The sequence below is a fragment of the Podarcis melisellensis genome (genome assembly GCF_964234715.1).
Source record: "Podarcis melisellensis genome assembly, chromosome: 14".
NCBI classification, from domain to species: Eukaryota; Metazoa; Chordata; class Lepidosauria; order Squamata; family Lacertidae; genus Podarcis; species Podarcis melisellensis.
This window is the reverse complement of record NC_138546.1, coordinates 37,888,234-37,907,622: the sequence shown is the minus strand read 5'-3', so window position 1 is coordinate 37,907,622 and position 19,389 is coordinate 37,888,234. Positions and strand designations below refer to the sequence as shown.

Genomic DNA, 19,389 nt, shown 5'->3' with positions numbered 1-19,389 from the left:
TGGATGGCTTTAAAGTCTGCCGGTTGTCTTTGCTCCACAATTAGCAATACTTCATGTATGAGAGAGCGTGCAATGAAGACTTGGTGCATAAAATATGAATATGAATAAAGGGGCGCGGGTGGCGGCGCTGAGGGTTAAACCACAGAGCCTATGGCTTGCCGATCGAAAGGTCGGCGGATCGAATCCCCATGACGGAGTGAGCTCCCGTTGCTCGGTCCCTGCTCCTGCCAATCTAGCAGTTTGAAAGCACGTCAAAGTGCAAGTAGATAAATAGGTACCACTCCAGCGGGAAGGTAAACGGTGTTTCCATGTGCTGCTCTGGTTCGCCAGAAGTGACTTAGCCATGCTGGCCACATGACCCGGAAGCTGTACACCGGCTCCCTCGGCCAATAAAGCGAGATGAGCGCTGCAACCCCAGAGTCTGTCACGACTGGACCTAGTGGTCAGGGGTCCCTTTAGCTCAGTTGGTTAGAGCGCGGTGCTGATAATGCCAAAATTGCAGGTTCGATTCCTGCATTGCAGGGGGTTGGACTGCATGACCCTCTGGGTCCCTTCCAGCTCTGCAGTTCTCTGATCCTTCGCGTCGTCTAAAAGTGGGGGACGGACGGACGGACTCGCAGCTGGTGGTCAATTTCAACCTTGGAGGAATGGCTCCATAGTCTTATTATTATTTATCCGATTTTTATATCCAACCTTTTATTTCGATATTTATTGTTTTTCCGTGCTGAACCCTTGCCCTGAGTCGAGATGATTTCCCTCCCCTCCCCTCAGCCAACAAGGTCGGTGTTTCACTGGTGGGGCGGCGGCGGGCGCACTTTTAGGGGGCAGAGCAATTCCGCCCCCCCCCCGGCCGCCGCCGCCTTAACTCGAGAGATTTCCCTCGTTGACAAAGCTGTGTATTTTATTTGGATGTTAATGGTGCGAGTCCGCGAAGGGACACGAACCGACCCGAGACCAGCGCGAAAGCTCAGCCCCTGAGGAGACTGAGAAGAGACGAGTCCCGCCTTTTCGATTTACCTCAGGCCGAGCAAGCCACGCCCACCGCCGGCGAGGCCAGTTGGGGAGGGCGGGGCAAGGGGCGGAACCGGAAGCTGGAGGCCGCCGGCGCGCGGAAGAAGAAACAGGATCTCCTCCCGCTGCAGCCTCAGGTGAGGGGCTGTGGGTTCTCCTTCTCCTCAGGGTCGGGCTGATTGCGGCGCGTCCCCTTTTCGGGGGTTTGGACGGGGCTGTGTGCTCCTCAAGGTTTCATTTGAGCCCATGTATTGCCACAGCGGGGCCAGCCCCTCAGCCGTGGGAAGGGGGACGAGAGCGCCTCTGGGCATGTCGAGAGGGCCTGTGCAGCACAGGCACGCGGTACTTTGCGGAGGGAGGGGGGCGGGCGGGCGGGTAGAGATGGGGGGGACGAGGGGCTCTAGGAGGGTCGTCGCCATCCCTTCTCTCTGCTTACCCCGCCCCCCAAACACACACACTGTGTCTCAGGACCTCTGAGGTTTTTGGGCAGAGGTTCGACGGCCACCTGATGTTTATGATTTAGCTGAGAATCCTGCATTGCAGGGAGTTGGGCTAGATGACCCTAGGGTGTCCCTTCCAACTGTACAGTAGTACCTCGGGTTACATACGCTTCAGGTTACAGACTCCGCTAACCCAGAAATAGTGCTTCGGGTTAAGAACTTTGCTTCAGGATGCGAACAGAAATCGCGTGGCAGTAGCAGCAGGAGGCCCCATTAGCTAAAGTGCTGCTTCAGGTTAAGAACAGTTTAAGGTTAAGAACAGACCTCCAGAACGAATTAAGTACTTAACCTGAGGTACCACTGTACATGTTTTACGATTCTGTGATCACAACAAAAGCGTCCTATATTGTATCAGACCATTTGGCCTGCGTAGGCCTGTGTTTTTTGACTCCGAGCTGTACTCTATAAGCCTTAAGCATCTTAGGTCTCAGAATCAAGGCAAAGTCTTTTTAACTGGTGAGATTCTAGAGATTAAATTCGGACTTCAAAACTCAGTACAGCGGTACCTCGGGTTAAGAACTTAATTCGTTCTGGAGGTCCATTCTTAACCTGAAACTGCTCTTAACCTGAGGTACCACTTTAGCTAATGGGGCCTCCTGCCGCTGCACAATTTCTGTTCTCATCCTGAAGCAAAGTTATTAACCCGAGGTTCTGTTTCTGGGTTAGCGGAGTCTGTAACCTGAAGGTTCTGTAACCCGAGGTACCACAGTACTGTTGTTATTTCTTACTTTTATATCCCAACTTTTCCCCCAGTGAGCTCGGGGTGCAGGTGTACATGGTTCTCTCTCTCATTTAACCCCCACAGCAACCCTGTGAGGTAGGTTGTTCTCCCACACAGTTCCATGGTTTAGTGCTCAGCCATCTCAGAAGCACGTGGCTGGGCACTAGTTATGGAGGAGTCTTGGAAGAGAGGGCTATCGAAGGATACTAGCCATGATTGCTATGCTCTGCTTCTAGCTAGAGGCACAAATGCATCTGAATACCAGTTTTTGGAAACCACCAGAGAGGAGTGTGCTATTGTACCCAAATTCCTCTTGCTGGTTTCTCACAGGCACCTGGTTGTTCACTTTAAAAACAAGATGCTGGAGTAGATGGGCCATTGGCCTGATCCAGCAGGCGCTCAGTATTTGTTTAGTATATTTGTATCTTACTTCTTGACTCAAGTTTCCAAAGCAGCTAACATCATTGAACACTGTTCAAGTGTTCCAAAAGAACACTGTTGGAACAGAATGTGAGACTTGATGGACTTTTGACCTGATGCAGCAGTGGTTTTTTTTCTGTTATTATATTCACTCTCATTCACATCCACCATTGTTGAAGAAAAGTGAGTATGGATCTCTCCCTCCCTCCTCCCACCCCACTTTTGACTCATCTTCCTTTATTTGAGTTGAAGCAGGTTTTCTCATGCATCTGAGTTAAGTGCAACTGCGGAACCATATATTGCAGTTCACTGTTCAGATCAATTAAGGCAGAGATGTGTAGTAAAAGATTAGAATCCACATGTTATCTACAATCATGCATTGAGAAGATAGTGAAAAGGCCACTTTCTTCCCACGCTTTTAACAGTCCGACAATACCTCGAGAAGATTAAAGCACGTTGGGGCAACTAATCCCAGTAATGAGGGGAATGTACTCTGAATATATTTAGAGTCATTTTCCTGGAAACAGCTGGGATTTTTCATTAGGTGGAGGACGAAACAAATCACATATGTACTGAAGCAATCTGCACCATGTGTCTGCATAATACAGAACCCACAGAATACAAATGCCCAGTTAACAAAATGTATAGGGATAGTATTCCCCATTGTATAATTACTTTGAGTAGTGTGTGTGTTGGAGGAGGGCACTAAGAATCTTAATCCAAATTACGGAGAGACTGACAAATTAACTATTTGTGATAATAGCTATATAAAAGATAAATAGCAGACTTATTGGGTAGCAGTCAACTAAGTTTTACTCAGAGTAAACCAATGGCCCATGACAAAACCCCATTAATTTCAATAGCTCTAATTTGTGTAAAAATTTAGTTGAATACAACCCATTGTTTGAAACAGAAAATTTAAGCTTTATGTTATATTTTTCATTCAGTTCTGTAATCCACTTTGTTGACAGTTTCAACCCCAATGATTTACACAAGTATTTGGTTTCCAAAGGTGGTCAAAATAATTTTTTTCCATATTTGCAGAGATTATAGCATGGCTTCCACAATTGACATCCTTCAGAATTATAATAACCTGTTTGCTCATCGATATACTTCTGAAGACGAGGAGTATCAGAAATATGTCCAACGCCCTGCAGACCCACCTCCTATCGTTGAAGACTGGGCAAACAGGTCTGTTGAAAACATTCCCTTACCAACACTTTGCTTGTTTGATGGTTGTAGGAGTACGCTATGCAATAAGGAAGCACCATAAACCAAAGCAAAGTGGCAAAACCCTAAATACAATTACGCCGTTAATCTATTTGTTTAATTTTAATCCTGTGTGTACAGTTCTTTGGTGCCTCTCTTTTAACTGCAGACACATTAATGATTAAGAATAGAACATGCAAGTCACAGGCAAAGCAACATGCAACCTATTCAAATCTATAGAAGAGTGTTTTGAGATATTAGCACAGTGAGAAACTGTAAAGGTTTTCTGCCCATTTTGTGTTCTGTCCAGTGCTAGTGCTACTCAGAGTAGACCCATTTAAATTAATGGACTAAAGGAGCCTTGAGTCACTTCCACAACATACATTTAAAGTACTCTTATACTGTAGCACTTTAACTGTCATGGCTTCCCCCAAGGAATCCTGGGTTGTTCAGGGTGCTGGGAATTGTAGCTCTGTGAGGTGTCTCCTAATCACTCTCAGAGGCAATTAGTGGTCCAGGTTGAATATCTCCCTGCTTGATTAGTGTTATAGCCTGTAACAAACCAGCCAGCGGAGCTATAGGCCTCCTAAGTGCTCCCCTGGTTTACATCAACAGAGTGTGTATTTCTTGTGATGGGAGGGACGTATCTTCTCAAAAGAGTTTAAAGCACTGTGGATTCAATCTGTTTAACACAACCTCTTTGATTCCACAAAACCTTTCTAACACAGGGAAATATTGAGTATTCTAATAGCTATCCTGAGAATACATGCATTTCCTCTTTTATTTAGAAAATTTAGAAATGGCTTGATTAAAAAAGATCTCCCAGGAGGTTGAATGATGATAAATAAATAAATATGCATATATACTTGAGGCGCAAATGCTTCATTTTTAGTTATTCCAGAAATTACCTAGATATGATAACATTCCCTGGAGTTTGGAATAACTTCGGGTTCCATGATGGAAGAAAAGCAGGATATAAATGTGAGGAAATTAAAATAAATCACCAAACCTCAAGATCATACAGAGAAAACCTGAACAATGTGTGAACTAAATCAAGCTTAATGCAAGATATCCAGGAGTGATTAGTAGCTTGCCAGTGGTTTAAGAAACCTTCCAAGAGAGAGATGGAACTGTTCACCCTGGAAAGTGACGCCTTTCTGAAATCATGTTCGGTCATCGTGAGCACTGTTGTCTTGTCTTCAGCCATAGGGAGGTTGTCAAGCATCAGACAGGCCACAGTATGTAGTTGATGAGCTATATTCAACTTGATAGGCCAAAGGTTGAGTAGCTTTGATTCAGAGTTTGTCAGTGTCTGATTTTCTACAAATAGCTTGTATACGTGGCTCGCCCACAATTGTGGAAATTCTTGTATGAATTGCTGAAAGCTGCAGATGGTTAAGTGCATGACATTGTGATTACTGCCTCGATCATAAGAAAAGTTTGAATTTGATATCCCACTTTATCTACCCTAAGGAGTCTCAAAGCAGCTAACATTCTCCTTTCCGTTTCTCCCCCACAACAAACACTCTGTGAAGTGAGTGGGGCTGAGAGACTTCAGAGAAGTGTGACTAGCCCAAGGTCACCCAGCAGCTGCATGTGGAGGAGCGGGGAATCGAACCCGGTTCACCAGATTACGAGTCCACCACTCTAACCACTACACCACACTGGCTCTCAAAGAAGAGCTGCTCTCAGTGTACCCTTGATGTATGAAACAAATCTCACTGGCAAATCCAGTTTGTAAACAACTTTAATCCACAAACTTCCAGAGATAATGTAATTTAGGAGAGACTCTTTTTTAAAACTTCCAGAGAACCCACCATGCCTTCTGTGTCTGAGATACTTCAGAATTATGAAAAGATGTTTGCAAATCGATTTTCTTCAGAAGATGAAGAATATCAGAAATACGTCCAGCGTACTGCAGATCTACCTCCTCTAGTAGAGGACTGGAGAAATAGATCAGGTGGCAACCAGCGATACAGAGACAGGTATTTCTCTTATTTATTGGCTCTATATAAATGTTAACCTCTCCACTCATGCTCTCAGCAGCCACCATTTTTACTGTAAGAAACTAAAGCACAAGAGAATGACATCTAGCCTCCAATGCAAAACACAAAAGAGCAAGTTGGGGAAGGACAAAAGGAGAAATTGTGTGAACAGCTACCCATCAAATATGGTGGAGAGATAAAATACAGTTCATGTCCCAGAGTGGCTGGGACAACCCAGTCAGATGGGCGGCATAACAATAACAACAACAACAATAATAATACCACCTCCCAGGTCCCTCAAAGGAAGTGTGATTAGACACTACCACAATAACAACTCAATTGGTAATATTTATCCTTTTACATGAGCGTGGCTTTGGATTTTTTACAGTGATTTGATTGCTATGAGGAGAGGTCATTTCACCACATCATTGGGCATGTTGGCTAAGAGGCCAGATTCATGTTATAAGTTGTTCAATACTTTTTTGAGCCACTGAGGAAGACTTGTAGGGTAGAAACAAGTTTAGGTATTGGTATATGCTATAATTTGTCACACAAGGTTTTTGACCACATATACAGACAGATTATTTTAATGTGTTTTTGGGCTAAAGCTTTTATGTTTTTCCCTTCCTAAAATTTGAGTAGTAGCTGTTGCCATGGGGCTGTACCCAATGCTAGTCCTACTCGGAGTAGACATGTTGAAGTTAATCATCATTACTATCTTAGGTTCCTTATTTTCAAGGGGTCTGTTTTTGAGAAGGTCTAGCATTGGGTGCCTCCCACTGTGTGGAATTCAGCATCGCACTCTTCCAATAATCCTTCTGTATAAGCATGCCAGGTTGCCAGGTGCAACAATGCCCCTTCTCCCCCACGCCATGGGTTTTTCTAGAGATTTCTCCTGGCCTCCGCTCTTTGCTGAGCTAATGGTTAGGTGAACCCCACCCCTTGTTTTTACTTTTGCCCAGCATACTTTTACTGTAAGGCAATTATGCTGGTGATGGGCCCGGATCCTACTTTATAATCTCTGCAAAACAAGACGGTTACCTTTTGGTTGGCAACTGAGGACCATATAGTAAAAAGGTAAAGGACCCCTGGACAGTTAAGTCCAGTCAAAGGCGACTATGGGATTGTGGCGCTCATCTCACTTTCAGGCCAAGGGAGCCGGTGTTTGTCCACAGACAGCTTTCTGGGTCATGTCGCCAGCAGGACTAAATTGCTTCTTGTGCAACGGAACACCGTGACGGAAATCAGAGCACATGGAGACGCCATTTACTTTCCTGCCTTTGATTGGACTTAACCATCCAGGGGTCCTTTACCTTACGTGGATCATATAGTATCCCTGATGGAGCCATCAGTTGCTGATGCTTTGGGTTAATTTTCTTTCTCTCTCCCCTCTCCCTTTTGCCAAGCCAGTAGCCACAGGGGTGGGGAATCTAGGCACTCTGCTTAAGCAACAGAGCCAGGGGTTTTTAATTCTGTGTGGAGCTGAATCAAAGTGCTGCTTATGCCAGAAGGAATGAACTGAAACTCTTGAAACAGATTGCCCTTGGGACCAGTTGCTTCCTTGGGCATGAAGTGATTTTTTCCCCTATGGCAAAGAAAAGAGATCCAGGCTTCACCTCGCCAGCCAAATAGCCTTTCTTCTGTGACATAATTATTAGCAGAAAAATGACTTTGCCAATCAGCAGCCTAAATATTTATATTTATTTTGGCCTTTTATTTATAAAATTCATTTGCATTCTTAGATAACATATCTCACTGTGCGTGGTCTGATCTACGTTTCTTATGATTCTTTGTGACAAATGTATACTTCAGCCCCACTACGAGACACTTGGGATTTTCTACCTACTGAAAATATTCTGAGTCATATACTCCAGGCTGTACATACTGTGCTTCCTTAGTTTTAACTTAATCTTGGCTGTTGACACTAGGGAAACAAGAAAGGACATTGTGCATTAGATTTACTTGGTGCTTCTTGTGCTGCATTTCATAGTACTTGCTTGGATGTAACATTCTGAAATAAGAAACTTTAGCCTAGGGCTGTAGTCAAGTCCTACTCATAGTAGACCCATTAGCATGAATGGACATGACCATTGTAAATCTAATACTTTCACTGGGTCTACTCTGTAAGCCAAAACCTGGAGAGCCAAAGGCTCCCCATCCCAGGTGCAAATACAAAATAATAATAATAATTATTATTATTATTATTATTATTATTATTATTATTATTATTATTTATTGCTTACACCCCACCCCACTCCAACAGAATATTCCAACAGACTATTAAAAACAATAAACATCAAACATTAAAAACTTCCCTAAACAGGACTGTTTCAAATACAAAATCTGCAAATCAGGTAGAGTGTAAATATGCACATTTGAGAAATGAGAAAACTGGTTCTTTGTTTACAAGGAAAAGCCTCTCTTAACTCTGTGCATCTGGCAGAAGGCAATGATTCAGATTAGATATTAAATCTAACATGCTTGTGTCCAGATTTTTTAAAAAATATTAACCAAGTGTTTCTGTAAGAGAATCTTACGTCTTTACACTTCAATTTTCAAATTGGTTTTTTTTAAAAAAAGTGGCTGTATCCAATGTTCTCCACTTAACACAAATACAAGTTTTAATATTACGCAACAGAGGAATCCAGTGCAGTAGCTGCACTAACAGAAACCTGCTGTGCAACAGATTGCTGGTAACTTTGTCGCGCAAAAAGATTGAGCAATCCTCTTACGCATTCTCCTGTGCAACAACTTCCTGCTGGCAGACAACATCTTGCCAGCAGAATCTGTATTGTGCTAACTGACTTGAACATACCGCCATGTTGGATACAACCCAATATATTTTATCCACCCTACTGAGACAGTGTATGTCGATGCAATTTGAAAATAAATATTGTTAAAATGCATACCATTTGCTTCCTTCTACAGATTCAGAGACAGCAGACAATTCAGAGGCAGAGGGGACAGATACGACCGACAAGGAGGCTATAGATACGGTCAATGGCAAGAGAGAAGCTGGGGAAATAACTATCAGCAGCACAGACAAGGACAGTCTTCCTACTCCTATCACGGGCGACCATCCCACTATGGCTATAGTTCTTATTCCCAGGGGTCACAGTATGGCCATTACTAATATTGTCTCCATCCGGTCAGACATTGCTTTATTCCGTTTTACATTTTTTTTAAGGAAAAGTGGTGGTGTTGGTGCTTTAAAACAAATCTTGTTGATGTATTTTGGCAGTACTCACTTAACAAAGGAACCAGAGATAGGCTTGATGAATGAGCCATTTGTCTGTGCATGCAGCCCTTTCTGTTCCTTCGTGTGAGCTGCAATTAAAACAGTAAGTCAAACCATAGTCACCCGAACTGGGGAAATGCAGTTGCCTCCTTCAAGACAAGGAAAGACCTTAAAACCGTAGTTTCCTGGTTTGGATGAAATAGGAAGCAGTTGGTTAATTAGAAAGTTTCTGCTTTAATTGCGGCTTCAGTGAAGGAGCTGAATGCGTGGGCAAAACCTTATTCACATCTCCGCTTATTAAGTCAAGATACCATCATGCCAATATGGCCACCATGAAACTGATGTACAAATGCTAAAGGGTGAACTTGTTACCTTACATTCCCTTTCCCCTTCAACGTATTGCCTGTACAAATATGTAATACTTTGGGGGTAAGGAGTGATTGCTTTGCATCAGAAGAATTTGGCAGCGACCCTCAGCAAAAAAAGGGCTGTTCTTCCAGAAATTCTGGCTCATACTATTTCATTGCGAATGGGTAGAAAAACAATTAAGATTCACAATGCATCATGGCAGAGGAATGTGCAGGTTGCAGGGAATGGGGTTAGCTGTTGATAATAAGCAGGTTTAGCAGTTTTCATTTTGATTACTCTGAAACCGTTTTTTTAGCCCCTTTAGCGCCGTTGGTTTAATTTTCTTTTTAACTCACTAATAACTGATGAGCAAAGATGTCAAAATAAGCAGGAAATGTAAAAGATGCAGAACTTGGGTTTGCTTGCTTTTTAGAAACTCCCCCACAAGATTCATCATGATTAAATGGTGTCCTCTTGAATATGTTTTTCCTGCCATTCATCTGATCATTTCCCATGTTAAATTGACTGTTGTGATTGTACACTGTGGAATAAAATCCAGTGGCTTAATGAAAATTGTGGACGTGCATGTGAATGTTTCGTTTCAAGAGAAGGAGAGCACCTAGGGCAGATGTGGGAAACCTCTGGAGCTCCTGATGTTGCCAAACTACAGCTCCTATAGCCATTGGTCATGCTAGCTGGGGGCTGAGGGGAGTTGTAGAGCAGCAACCTATGGAGAACCAAGCACAGGAAACTATGAGGATTTATTGCATTTATATTCCACCTTTCCATTCAGGGAACTCCAAGTGGCCTACATAGTTCTCCCCCTCATTTACTCTCCACAACTACTCTGTGAGGTAGGTTAGGATCAGAGGCAGCGACTGGCCCAAGGTCAGTTATTTTAAATATATATAATTATCAATGCAGAATTACAACATAAAATACAAATAAAATGAAACAATCAGAAAACCAATACAAAGAGGAAAAAAGGAGTAAAAGAAAAACATAAAAGAAAAACAACAACTATAACAAAACATAATCAAACACATATACATACATTTTGACTTCCTTCCATCCTTTAGCGACTTCCAATTTTTCTTTTTCGTTGTGTTGATACACACAAACACACACATTTATTACTTCCAGTTTTATGCCTTTATTTCCTTTCCTCAAGCCAACAAACTTCATTCCTCACATCTCGATATATTTATTCCAGAACAATGTTTATTCATATACCCTTTGACACAGTGGCCCAAGGTCATATATGTGACTCATGCACCAAGGCTTCTCTCAAGAATATGAGAAATCCACAAGAAAGTCTAGAACATTCCTTTGAGGAGAGGAGGGTACCACTCCGGACAGAGGACAAGTGTGCCTTCTGATGCGGATAACAACTTCCAGAGGAGCAGCTTTATTGCAGAGCCTTGTGGTACCTGAAAGCCTAACAGATTTATTGTGCCAATACCTTTTTCCATCCAGGAAGACTTAGGCCACAACAGATCTGTTAAATTTAAGGTGTCACAAGATTATGTTTATTTATTTTAGAACAGCTTGTTTCTGTTTGATTTTCCGAAATCCATTATATGTCTTTCCAAAGTGAGACGAGGTCTGCGTTAGTTTAAAACCTTTTTAAGGGGTGGGGGTATAGATGAAGGACACTTGGCCTCACTCCTCTCCATTCCAATTAGGGTGGCTATTTAATTAAAATACTGTCTTCTTCTTTACAGAAATAATCTGTGGTTGTCTTGGCAACCTTTCTTTGGCTCCTGGTAATCTTGCACGCAAGAAGAAACGTGTACAGTGTGCCACAGATTGCTTAACCTATTATCTCCTCCAGCGTTTTGGGGCACAGCCTTGCGTACGGGCCAAGGTGAAGTAGATTAAAAACTTGAAACACAGTGGGGCTTAAGAATTCTCTGTGAACCTTCCCAGAATGGGCCTAGCAGTGCTGTCTCAGGCCTAAGCGTGACGAAAGGTGTCGAGGCTCACTTAGGAGTTAAAATCGAAAGTGCTGAAGAGTAAAGGTAAAGGGACCCCTGACCATTAGGTCCAGTCGTGACCGACTCTGGGGTTGCGGCGCTCATCTCGCTTTATTGGCGGAGGGGGCTGGCGTACAGCTTCCAGGTCATGTGGCCAGCATGACAAAGCCACTTCTGGCGAACCAGAGCAGTGCACGGAAACGCCGTTTACCTTCCTGCCAGAGTGGTACCTATTTATCTACTTGCACTGGTGTGCTTTCGAACTGCTAGGTTGGCAGGAGCAGGGAGCGAGCAACGGGAGCTCACCCTGTTGAACCGCCACCCTTCCAATTGGCAAGCCCAAGGCCCTGTGGTTTAACCCACAGCGCCACCCGCATCCCTTTGCTAAAGAGTAGGGGCTGGCAAACTTTTAAGGCCTTTGGATTTTTGAATGAGTGCTGTAGGTGCCATCCTGCCTGGTCGCTTCTCCCCCTATATATTCAGAGACGGAAAGTGCAAACATTTCACTCATCCAACAGAGCTGGGTTGGATTGAGTAGAAATAATATTGAGCCTTGAAAGGTGTAGAAAACTACACTTTTTAAGGAGAAAAAGGTCACCACTGTTGGGTTTTTTTGGGGGGGAGGGGAAGAATGGCGTCTCCCTGAATGCCAGGGAAGACAAGGGTACTCAGAGAGTGGGAACACATGGACCCTTTCCCTTATTTCTTGTCCTTTTACAAGTACCCACATCCCCTTCCACCCAGTTTTGACATTAGCACTCAGTCAGTAGAGCATGAGACTCTTAATCTCAGGGCCGTGCCTGTGTTTTATCCATTAATGTTGATGCTACTCCATTCAGGTCTTCCATTAAAATCAATTTATAATCCATGAGTTTTAAGTCCAGATTCTTAAAGAATTCCACTTTGCCGTCATTTGGTGCATAAATTCACAGCAAAAGAAAGAAAAGAAAATTAGAGGGAGCTAATTCCATAGTTTAACTCTGCACTGTGGGAAGAAGGACTTTCTTTTCGTGATATGTGAGGTCTCCCTGTCCTTGCCTTTTCTCTAAACTAAGAAGCTCTACCCCTTTGATCATTGGCTGGGGAAACCCAGCCAGATGGGCAGGGTATAAATAATAAAATTATTGTTGTTATTTTGGTTGCCCTTTTCTGAACCTTTTCCAGCTCTACCTTATCCTTTTTGAGGTGAGGCTGTGGGAACCAGGCCGTTATTGTAAACTCAAGCGAAGGAACCTGGCTGACAACAGATGAGTTACTTAAGTCGTGTGGGTGAGAGGCAGAAATCCTTCGGTTTTACCATTCGGCTGATAAGCTGCTCTTGTGGGAAGGAGGAGGCCATTTCATGCCATTTTCTTAAAAGTTCCCCAGCAGGATGCGTAAACAGCTCAGCCAGCCCCGAAATAAATACCAAGATGCCCTGCTGTGAAGCCACGTCATGAATGACAGGGGTACACCTCTGTATAAACAAAACAAGAGATGAGAAATGGTAAAAGGATGACTAGAATTGAGTTTCCTCTGTTACTCGGGATTTTATTTTCTTTCTTTTTTTAGATAGGAACACAGAAAGCTGCTTTCTGCTGAGTCAGAACATCAGTCCATTAATGTGTGAAGTAGGAGTTGGAATCTAGCACAGTGATTGGTTAATTTCGTTGTTACCACCTCCAATGGCAGCTTCATTTCCTTTCCCGGTGATTTTCTTGAGTCAAAATGAGAATACTGTGGTACCTCGGGTTACATACGCTTCAGGTTACAGACTCTGCTAACCCAGAAATATTACCTTGGGTTAAGAACTTTGCTTCAGGATGAGAACAGAAATCGTGCTCCGATGGCGCAGCAGCAGCAGGAGGCCCCATTAGCTAAAGTGGTGCTTCAGGTTAAGAACAGTTTCAGGTTAAGAACGGACCTCTGGAACGAATTAAGTACTTAAACTGAGGTACCACTGTACCCCTAAACATTTTTTTAGAAAAAAAGCACTGGTTCTGACATGTCGTCCCTTTCTGAATATTTGGGTAGATGACAACAACGAAGAAGAAGAAGAGGAAGAAGAAGAAGAAGAAGAAGAAGAAGAAGAAGAAGAAGAAGAAGAAGAAGAAGAAGAAGAAGAAGAAGAAGGAGGAGGAGGAGAAGGAGGAGGAGGAGGAGGAGAAGGAGGAGGAGGAGGACGACAACAACAACAACAACAACAACAACAACAACTACATGACTACCCCCAAGGGTCAGGGACCTGTGGTCTTCTAGATCAGGCATGGCCAAACTTGGCCCTCCAGATGTTTTGGGACTACAATTCCCATCATCCCCAACCACTGGTCCTGTTAGCTAGGGATGATGGGAGTTGTAGTCCCAAAACATCTGGAGGGCCAAGTTTGGCCATGCCTGAGCTAGCTGAATGTTGTCTGCATGGATCTTCAGAGGCTCTCCAAGGTTTCAGACAGTGGATATTCTCAGCCTTACCAGGAGAAGACAGGGTTTGAACCAAAGACCGTATACATGCAAAGCAGATGGTCTGCTGCCAAGCTGCATCCCTTCCCTTGCAGCTGGAAGAGAGATGCAGAAGCTGAGAAGTCTTCACTTGTTAAGAATTCACCCTTCCTTCCCCCCCTCCTCGCCAACTGTCAGTATTAATAGTTTTCCTCGCCTCGGTTGATAATTGTTTCCAGGGAGGCTGCTGTGTTTGTATGCGGCAGCAAAAACAATAAAGAGGCTTCTGGCACCTTAATGACAGATCAATTATGGCTTCAGCTTTCATGGACTAGAGTCTTGTCCACATATGTATAAAGTGTTCTCCTGAATTGGCAGATTTTATACAGGGGTGCAAGTGGGAGCTGAACGCTGCAGCCTGCAAGGTCAAATGGCAATGAAGGCGAAAAGTCCAGTATTGCATAGGTCTTTACAGAGAATTGTCACAGGCTAGACTTTTTGCAGCGTGTTGGCATTTGACCTCACAGTTTACAATACACACCTCCCTCTGTGTGTAGAGTGGTTGGTGGTATGTGTATATATTTTGTTATTCTATTATTGTTGTTGTTATTTACATGCCCTTCACTCTAAGGTCCCAGAGTGGATTGCAGCATTACAAGAACATTACAACACACTATTAAAAACAGGTCAAAACAATTATACAAATAAAGTAAAGGTAAAGGGACCCCTGACCATTAGGTCCAGTCGTGGTCAACTCTGGGTTTGTGGCGCTCATCTCGCTTTACTGGCCGAGGGAGCCGGCGTAGTTTCCAGGTCATGTGGCCAGCATGACTAAGCTGCTTCTAGTGAACCAGAGCGGCGCAAGGAAACGCCGTTTACCTCCCTGCCAGGGTGGTACCTATTTATCTACTTGCACTTTGACGTGCTTTCGAACTGCTAGGTTGGCAGGAGCAGGGTCCGAGCAATGGGAACTCACCCCGTCGTGGGGATTTGATAATTATACAAATACAAATAATATACAAATAATTATACAAATACGGTGGGTCCTAAAAACTATATTTTTTAATCTACATATACACAAACACACACCATCTAGCTACCAACAGAGGATATCACTTCATGCATCTAGTGGTGGTCTCTAGTCCATTAAAGTTTTTGCCATGATAATAGATATTTGAATAAATCGTGGGGTTCAAACATAGGAATTGGCCTTCAACTGAGTCAGGCCATTGGTCCACTTAGCTCAGTATTGTCTACACTAGCAGCAGTTCTCTGGTGTCTCAGAGAGGCAATGTTCCCCAGGCCTGCCTGGAGATGCCTGGGATTGTACCCAGGTCCTTCTGTGTGCAAAGCAGTTGTTCTACCTCTGAGCTATGGCCCTTCATTCCTGCTGGTCACATAAACCTGCTGGTTTGAGGAGGCGATGCTTGTTCTCTTTTCACCTGACATAATAATAATAATAATAATAATAATAATAATAATAATAATTTATTTATACCCCGCCCATCTGGCTGGGCTTCCCCAGCCGCTCTGGGCGGCTCCCAACAAAATATCAAAATACTGTAATACACCAAACATTAAAAGCTTCCCTAAACAGGGCTGCCTTCAGATGTCTTCTGAAAGTCTGGTCCTTGTTGTTCTCTTTCATATCTGGTGGGAGGGCGTTCCACAGGGCAGACGTCACTACTGAGAAGGCCCTCTGCCTGGTTCCCTGAAACTAGGCTTCTTGCAGGGAGGGAACCGCCAGAAGGCCCTCGGCACTGGACCTCAGTGTCCAGGCAGAATGATGGGGGTGGAGACACTCCTTCAGATATACTGGACCGAGGCCATTTAGGGCTTTAATGGTCAGCACCAACACTTTGAATTGTGCTCGGGAACGTACTGGGAGCCAATGTAGGTCTTTCAAGACCGGTGTTATGTGGTCTTGGCAGCCGCATAAACTCTTTCTTTGAGCATCCCTAGTGTGAAGAAGCCACTTGGCTCATGCCTGCCTCCTCTGGGGCAAGCACAACCTCTGCTTACCCATAGAGTTGGCAGTTCCCAAGCTGTATGGAAGTCAGAAATGGCGCCAAGGCAACAAAGCACACTGATAAATGCTGTGTTTGCAGAATGAATTCATCACCATTATAATTTGTAGAGCAACCCTCCACCCACCATCCCTGATCATTAGCCATGCTGACTAGGGCTGGTGCGAAATGTGAGGCAACGCCTTGAATACTCTGAAGTCAGAGGCCACATTCACACTACAGTGGTACCTTGGTAGTCGAATGGCTTGGCTCTCGAATAAATCGGCTCCTGAAAGCCGCAAACCCGGAAGTGAGTTTTCCGGTTTGCGAATGTTTTTCGGAAACTGAATGTCTGACATGGCTTCCACGGCTTCCAACTGAGTGCAGGAAGCTTTTGCAGCCAATCAGAAGCTGTGTCTTGGTTTTTGAACCGTTTCAGGAATCGGACAGACTCCTGGAATGGATTAAGTTCGAGAACCAAGGTACCACTGTATACATTTAATCCACCATGATACCACAGTTATTCAGGGAGCTGTAGTTTGTTAAGGGCGCTGAGAGTGGTTCGGAGGCCCCATTCTCCTCCCAGAGCTACAATTTCCAAAAGCCCTGTGAAGAATTGCAAACTGTAGCTCCGAGGTCTCCTCACAACTCTCAGCACCCTTAACAAACTACAGTTCCCAGAATTCTTGGGGGGGGGGGAAGCCCTGCCTGTACTTTAAATGTATGGTGTGAATGTGTCAGAGACGGGCAGCAATGCAAAAGGGGAAAGTGGAATATCTTGGAAATAAATCGTCAGGTGGTCACAATTCAAGAATGAATTGAGCGGCTTTTGATGTTTTACGATCAGGCTTGAATATGCAAGAGTCCAATATGGTAAAGTTGATGGGCCGGGAAGACATGGGACATTTGGCAGTTTATGATGGAGAGTGAATTTTGTTCGCACACAAACTTAGGAAATGAGTGATGCATTTTTCAGGAAAGACAAGTATTTGCCTGAAGATTTCTGGGAATAATGGTCCCAGCATCTGCAGCTGTGATCTCAAGAATTAGTAAATTCTTGCCATTTTATCATTGCTGTCAGGGGCATGAACTTCATAAGGATAGTTGTCACAAGGCTATGAACAAAGATATCCTGTTCACCTTCCTCTGGGCCAAACCTATCTATTTGTCAAAGGGAAGAAAAGATGTAGATAAACATGACTTGAAGGTCATCCATTTATACTTGTCAAATTAATATCATGTTGCTGCTATCTGTCAAAAGATTTCTTACAGCCTCCAACAGGAGATTATTTATTGTTTTATTCTTGGTTATCTGAAATCCTTTAAATTTTTTTTTTATATATATAAATTTTTATTAGTTTTTTAACATATCATTTTCAACAGTAATGAAACATACTTTTAGATCTTATTCAATTTTTTTGACTTCCATCAATCCTGTCTGAAAATTTTCCAATCTAATCTCTCAGTATGCATTTCTTATCTTCCCTATTACATTTCAAACTCATAGCCAATATCTCTATCTTTTTCTACTTTGTAACACTTCGTATATTTCTCCTTACAAAACTTCTTGTTGTCCTACTAGTGTAATTTGCTGATTACAGTTGCTCTTCAAATAATTCATATACTGTATTTTCGCCCTATAGGACGCACTTTTCCCCCTCCAAAAATGAAGGCGAAATGTGTGTGCGTTCTATGGGGTGAATGCAGGCTTTTGCTGAAGCCTGGAGAGCAAGAGGGGTCGGTGCGCCGAAGAGCGCGCCCGGGCTTCGCGCAGCTCTCCGCAAGCCTGGGGAGACTGGCGCGACTTCCTGCCGGGCTCCCTAGGCTTGTGGATAGCAGGCTGTTCTCAGGGCTGGGGGCGGGGGACGCTCGGGCTTCCCCCACACCAGCCCCGTGCCTGGGGGGAAAATAATTTTTTTCCTTTATCCCCCCCCCCAAAAAAATTAGGTGCGTCCTATGGGGCGGCGCACCCTATGGGGCGAAAAATACGGTACTTCTTCCAATCTTCTGTAAATCTCTGGTCCCGCAGGTTTCAAATCCTTCCTGTCATTTTGTCCAATTCTGCATAGTCCATTAATTTCGTCTGCCATTCTTATTCCGTCGGAATTTCTTCCTGTTTCCATTTCTGGGCTAACGATACTCTTGCCGAATATCTGAAATCCTTTTAAAGGAAGGATGAACATGCTCATTGCTTTTTCTGGAATATGTTCCTGAGATTCCAAAACATGGATAGATGGGAGTTTTATAGCTCTTCAAAATGTCCTAGCAGTATTCCAGTATTACATTTTGCACCCCAACTTTCCTCTAAGGAGCTCAAAGTGATGTATGTAGTTTCCCCCACTTTATCCCCTCACGACAACCCTGGGAGGTAGGCTAGGGCAAGAGTTTGAGACTGGCCCAAGGTCACCCAGCAAGCTTCAAGGCTAAGCAGGGATTTGAAGCCCAGTCTCACAGGGCCTGATCCAGCAACTAGCATAATAAAAATAATAAAAACAAATACAGTGGTACCTCGGGTTACATACGCTTCAGGTTACAGACTCCACTAACCCAGAAATAGTACCTCGGGTTAAGAACTTTGCTTCAGGATGAGAACAGAAATTGTGCTCCGGCGGTGCAGCGGCAGCAGGAGGCCCCATTAGCTAAAGTGGTGCTTCAGGTTAAGAACAGTTTCAGGTTAAGTACGGACCTCCGGAACGAATTAAGTACTTAACCCGAGGTACCACTGTAATGAATAAAGCAATGAATTGTTTCAGAAGCGAAAGAGAGATTATTAAGGGCATGCGTAGCTTTGCCTTCCTCTAATCTTACTCAGTACAAGGGATTATATCCTTTGATGCTCACAACTGCCCTAAGAAGTAGGCACAGAGAAATGGCGACTGGCCCTGGGACACTTCATGGCTGAGCAGCAGAAATGGAGCCCTGGTCTCTTCCACCCTCCAGTTCTTTCCAATAGCCTTAACACTGTGCTGCTTTGTTCTTAGTGAAAGACTCTGAAATGGGAAAAATGGGAAATCCTGCTCTTTTTTTTTTAAAAAAAAAGAATATAAATACAGGGGCTAGGGACTGGGGTGGGGGCGTTGAGACAAAGTCCTGGAGTTGGACTTGTCTACTGTCTATAATTATATGCAAATCAGTGCTAAAATAGGATAATCACACAGAGCGCACTTGCACGAGCTGTTTTCTGGCAGATTGAAGTCCTCAGCTCTAACCTGCCTTGGCTGAGCTCAAAAAGCATATTGTTGCAGCCTTGGCTTCCTGCAGAAATCAGCCATTACTCTCTGACCCTCTGCTTGCTGGTTTTTCTCCAGCTTCTCGCTCGCATAACCACAAACCCTGCCCTGAAACTCCTGTTTTGTCCTACTAACTTTCTAAGAGAGGGAGAAGGGGCCCCACGAATTTGTCATCGAGCACAGAACCCCTTTTCCTCTGTTCTCCCCCCCCATTTTTTTATTAAATTTTCCACAATTATAACACTTATAACCTAACAAAAAAGAGAAAGGAAAAAAGGAAAAAAACATACCAAAGGAAAAAACAGTAAAATACATTACAAGAAAAAA

At 43.8% G+C, this 19,389-nt stretch overlaps 1 protein-coding gene and 1 long non-coding RNA gene across 2 annotated transcripts in view; one reads left to right on the top strand and one right to left on the bottom strand.

Annotated features, from left to right (window-relative positions):
• Positions 1-19,389, bottom strand: part of LOC309356934 — a 177,115-nt gene that overhangs the window by 100,181 nt on the left and 57,545 nt on the right. The window lies entirely within an intron of this gene.
• RAMAC (RNA guanine-7 methyltransferase activating subunit) lies at positions 1,048-9,260 on the top strand. The gene is made up of 4 exons (XM_081888825.1): positions 1,048-1,148; positions 3,697-3,843; positions 5,670-5,846; positions 8,775-9,260. Exons 2-4 carry the CDS (start codon positions 3,707-3,709, stop codon positions 8,977-8,979), a joined length of 519 nt encoding a protein of 172 aa, XP_081744951.1. The 5' UTR covers positions 1,048-1,148; positions 3,697-3,706; the 3' UTR covers positions 8,980-9,260.

Bases quoted from the DNA above. Each gene is read 5' to 3' on its own strand.
- RAMAC (XM_081888825.1), top strand. From the start codon at position 3,707: ATGGCTTCCACAATTGACATCCTTCAGAATTATAATAACCTGTTTGCT. The intron at 3,844-5,669 runs GTCTGTTGAAAA...TAAAACTTCCAG, and splicing joins GTTGAAGACTGGGCAAACAG to AGAACCCACCATGCCTTCTG. The intron at 5,847-8,774 runs GTATTTCTCTTA...TTCCTTCTACAG, and splicing joins AACCAGCGATACAGAGACAG to ATTCAGAGACAGCAGACAAT.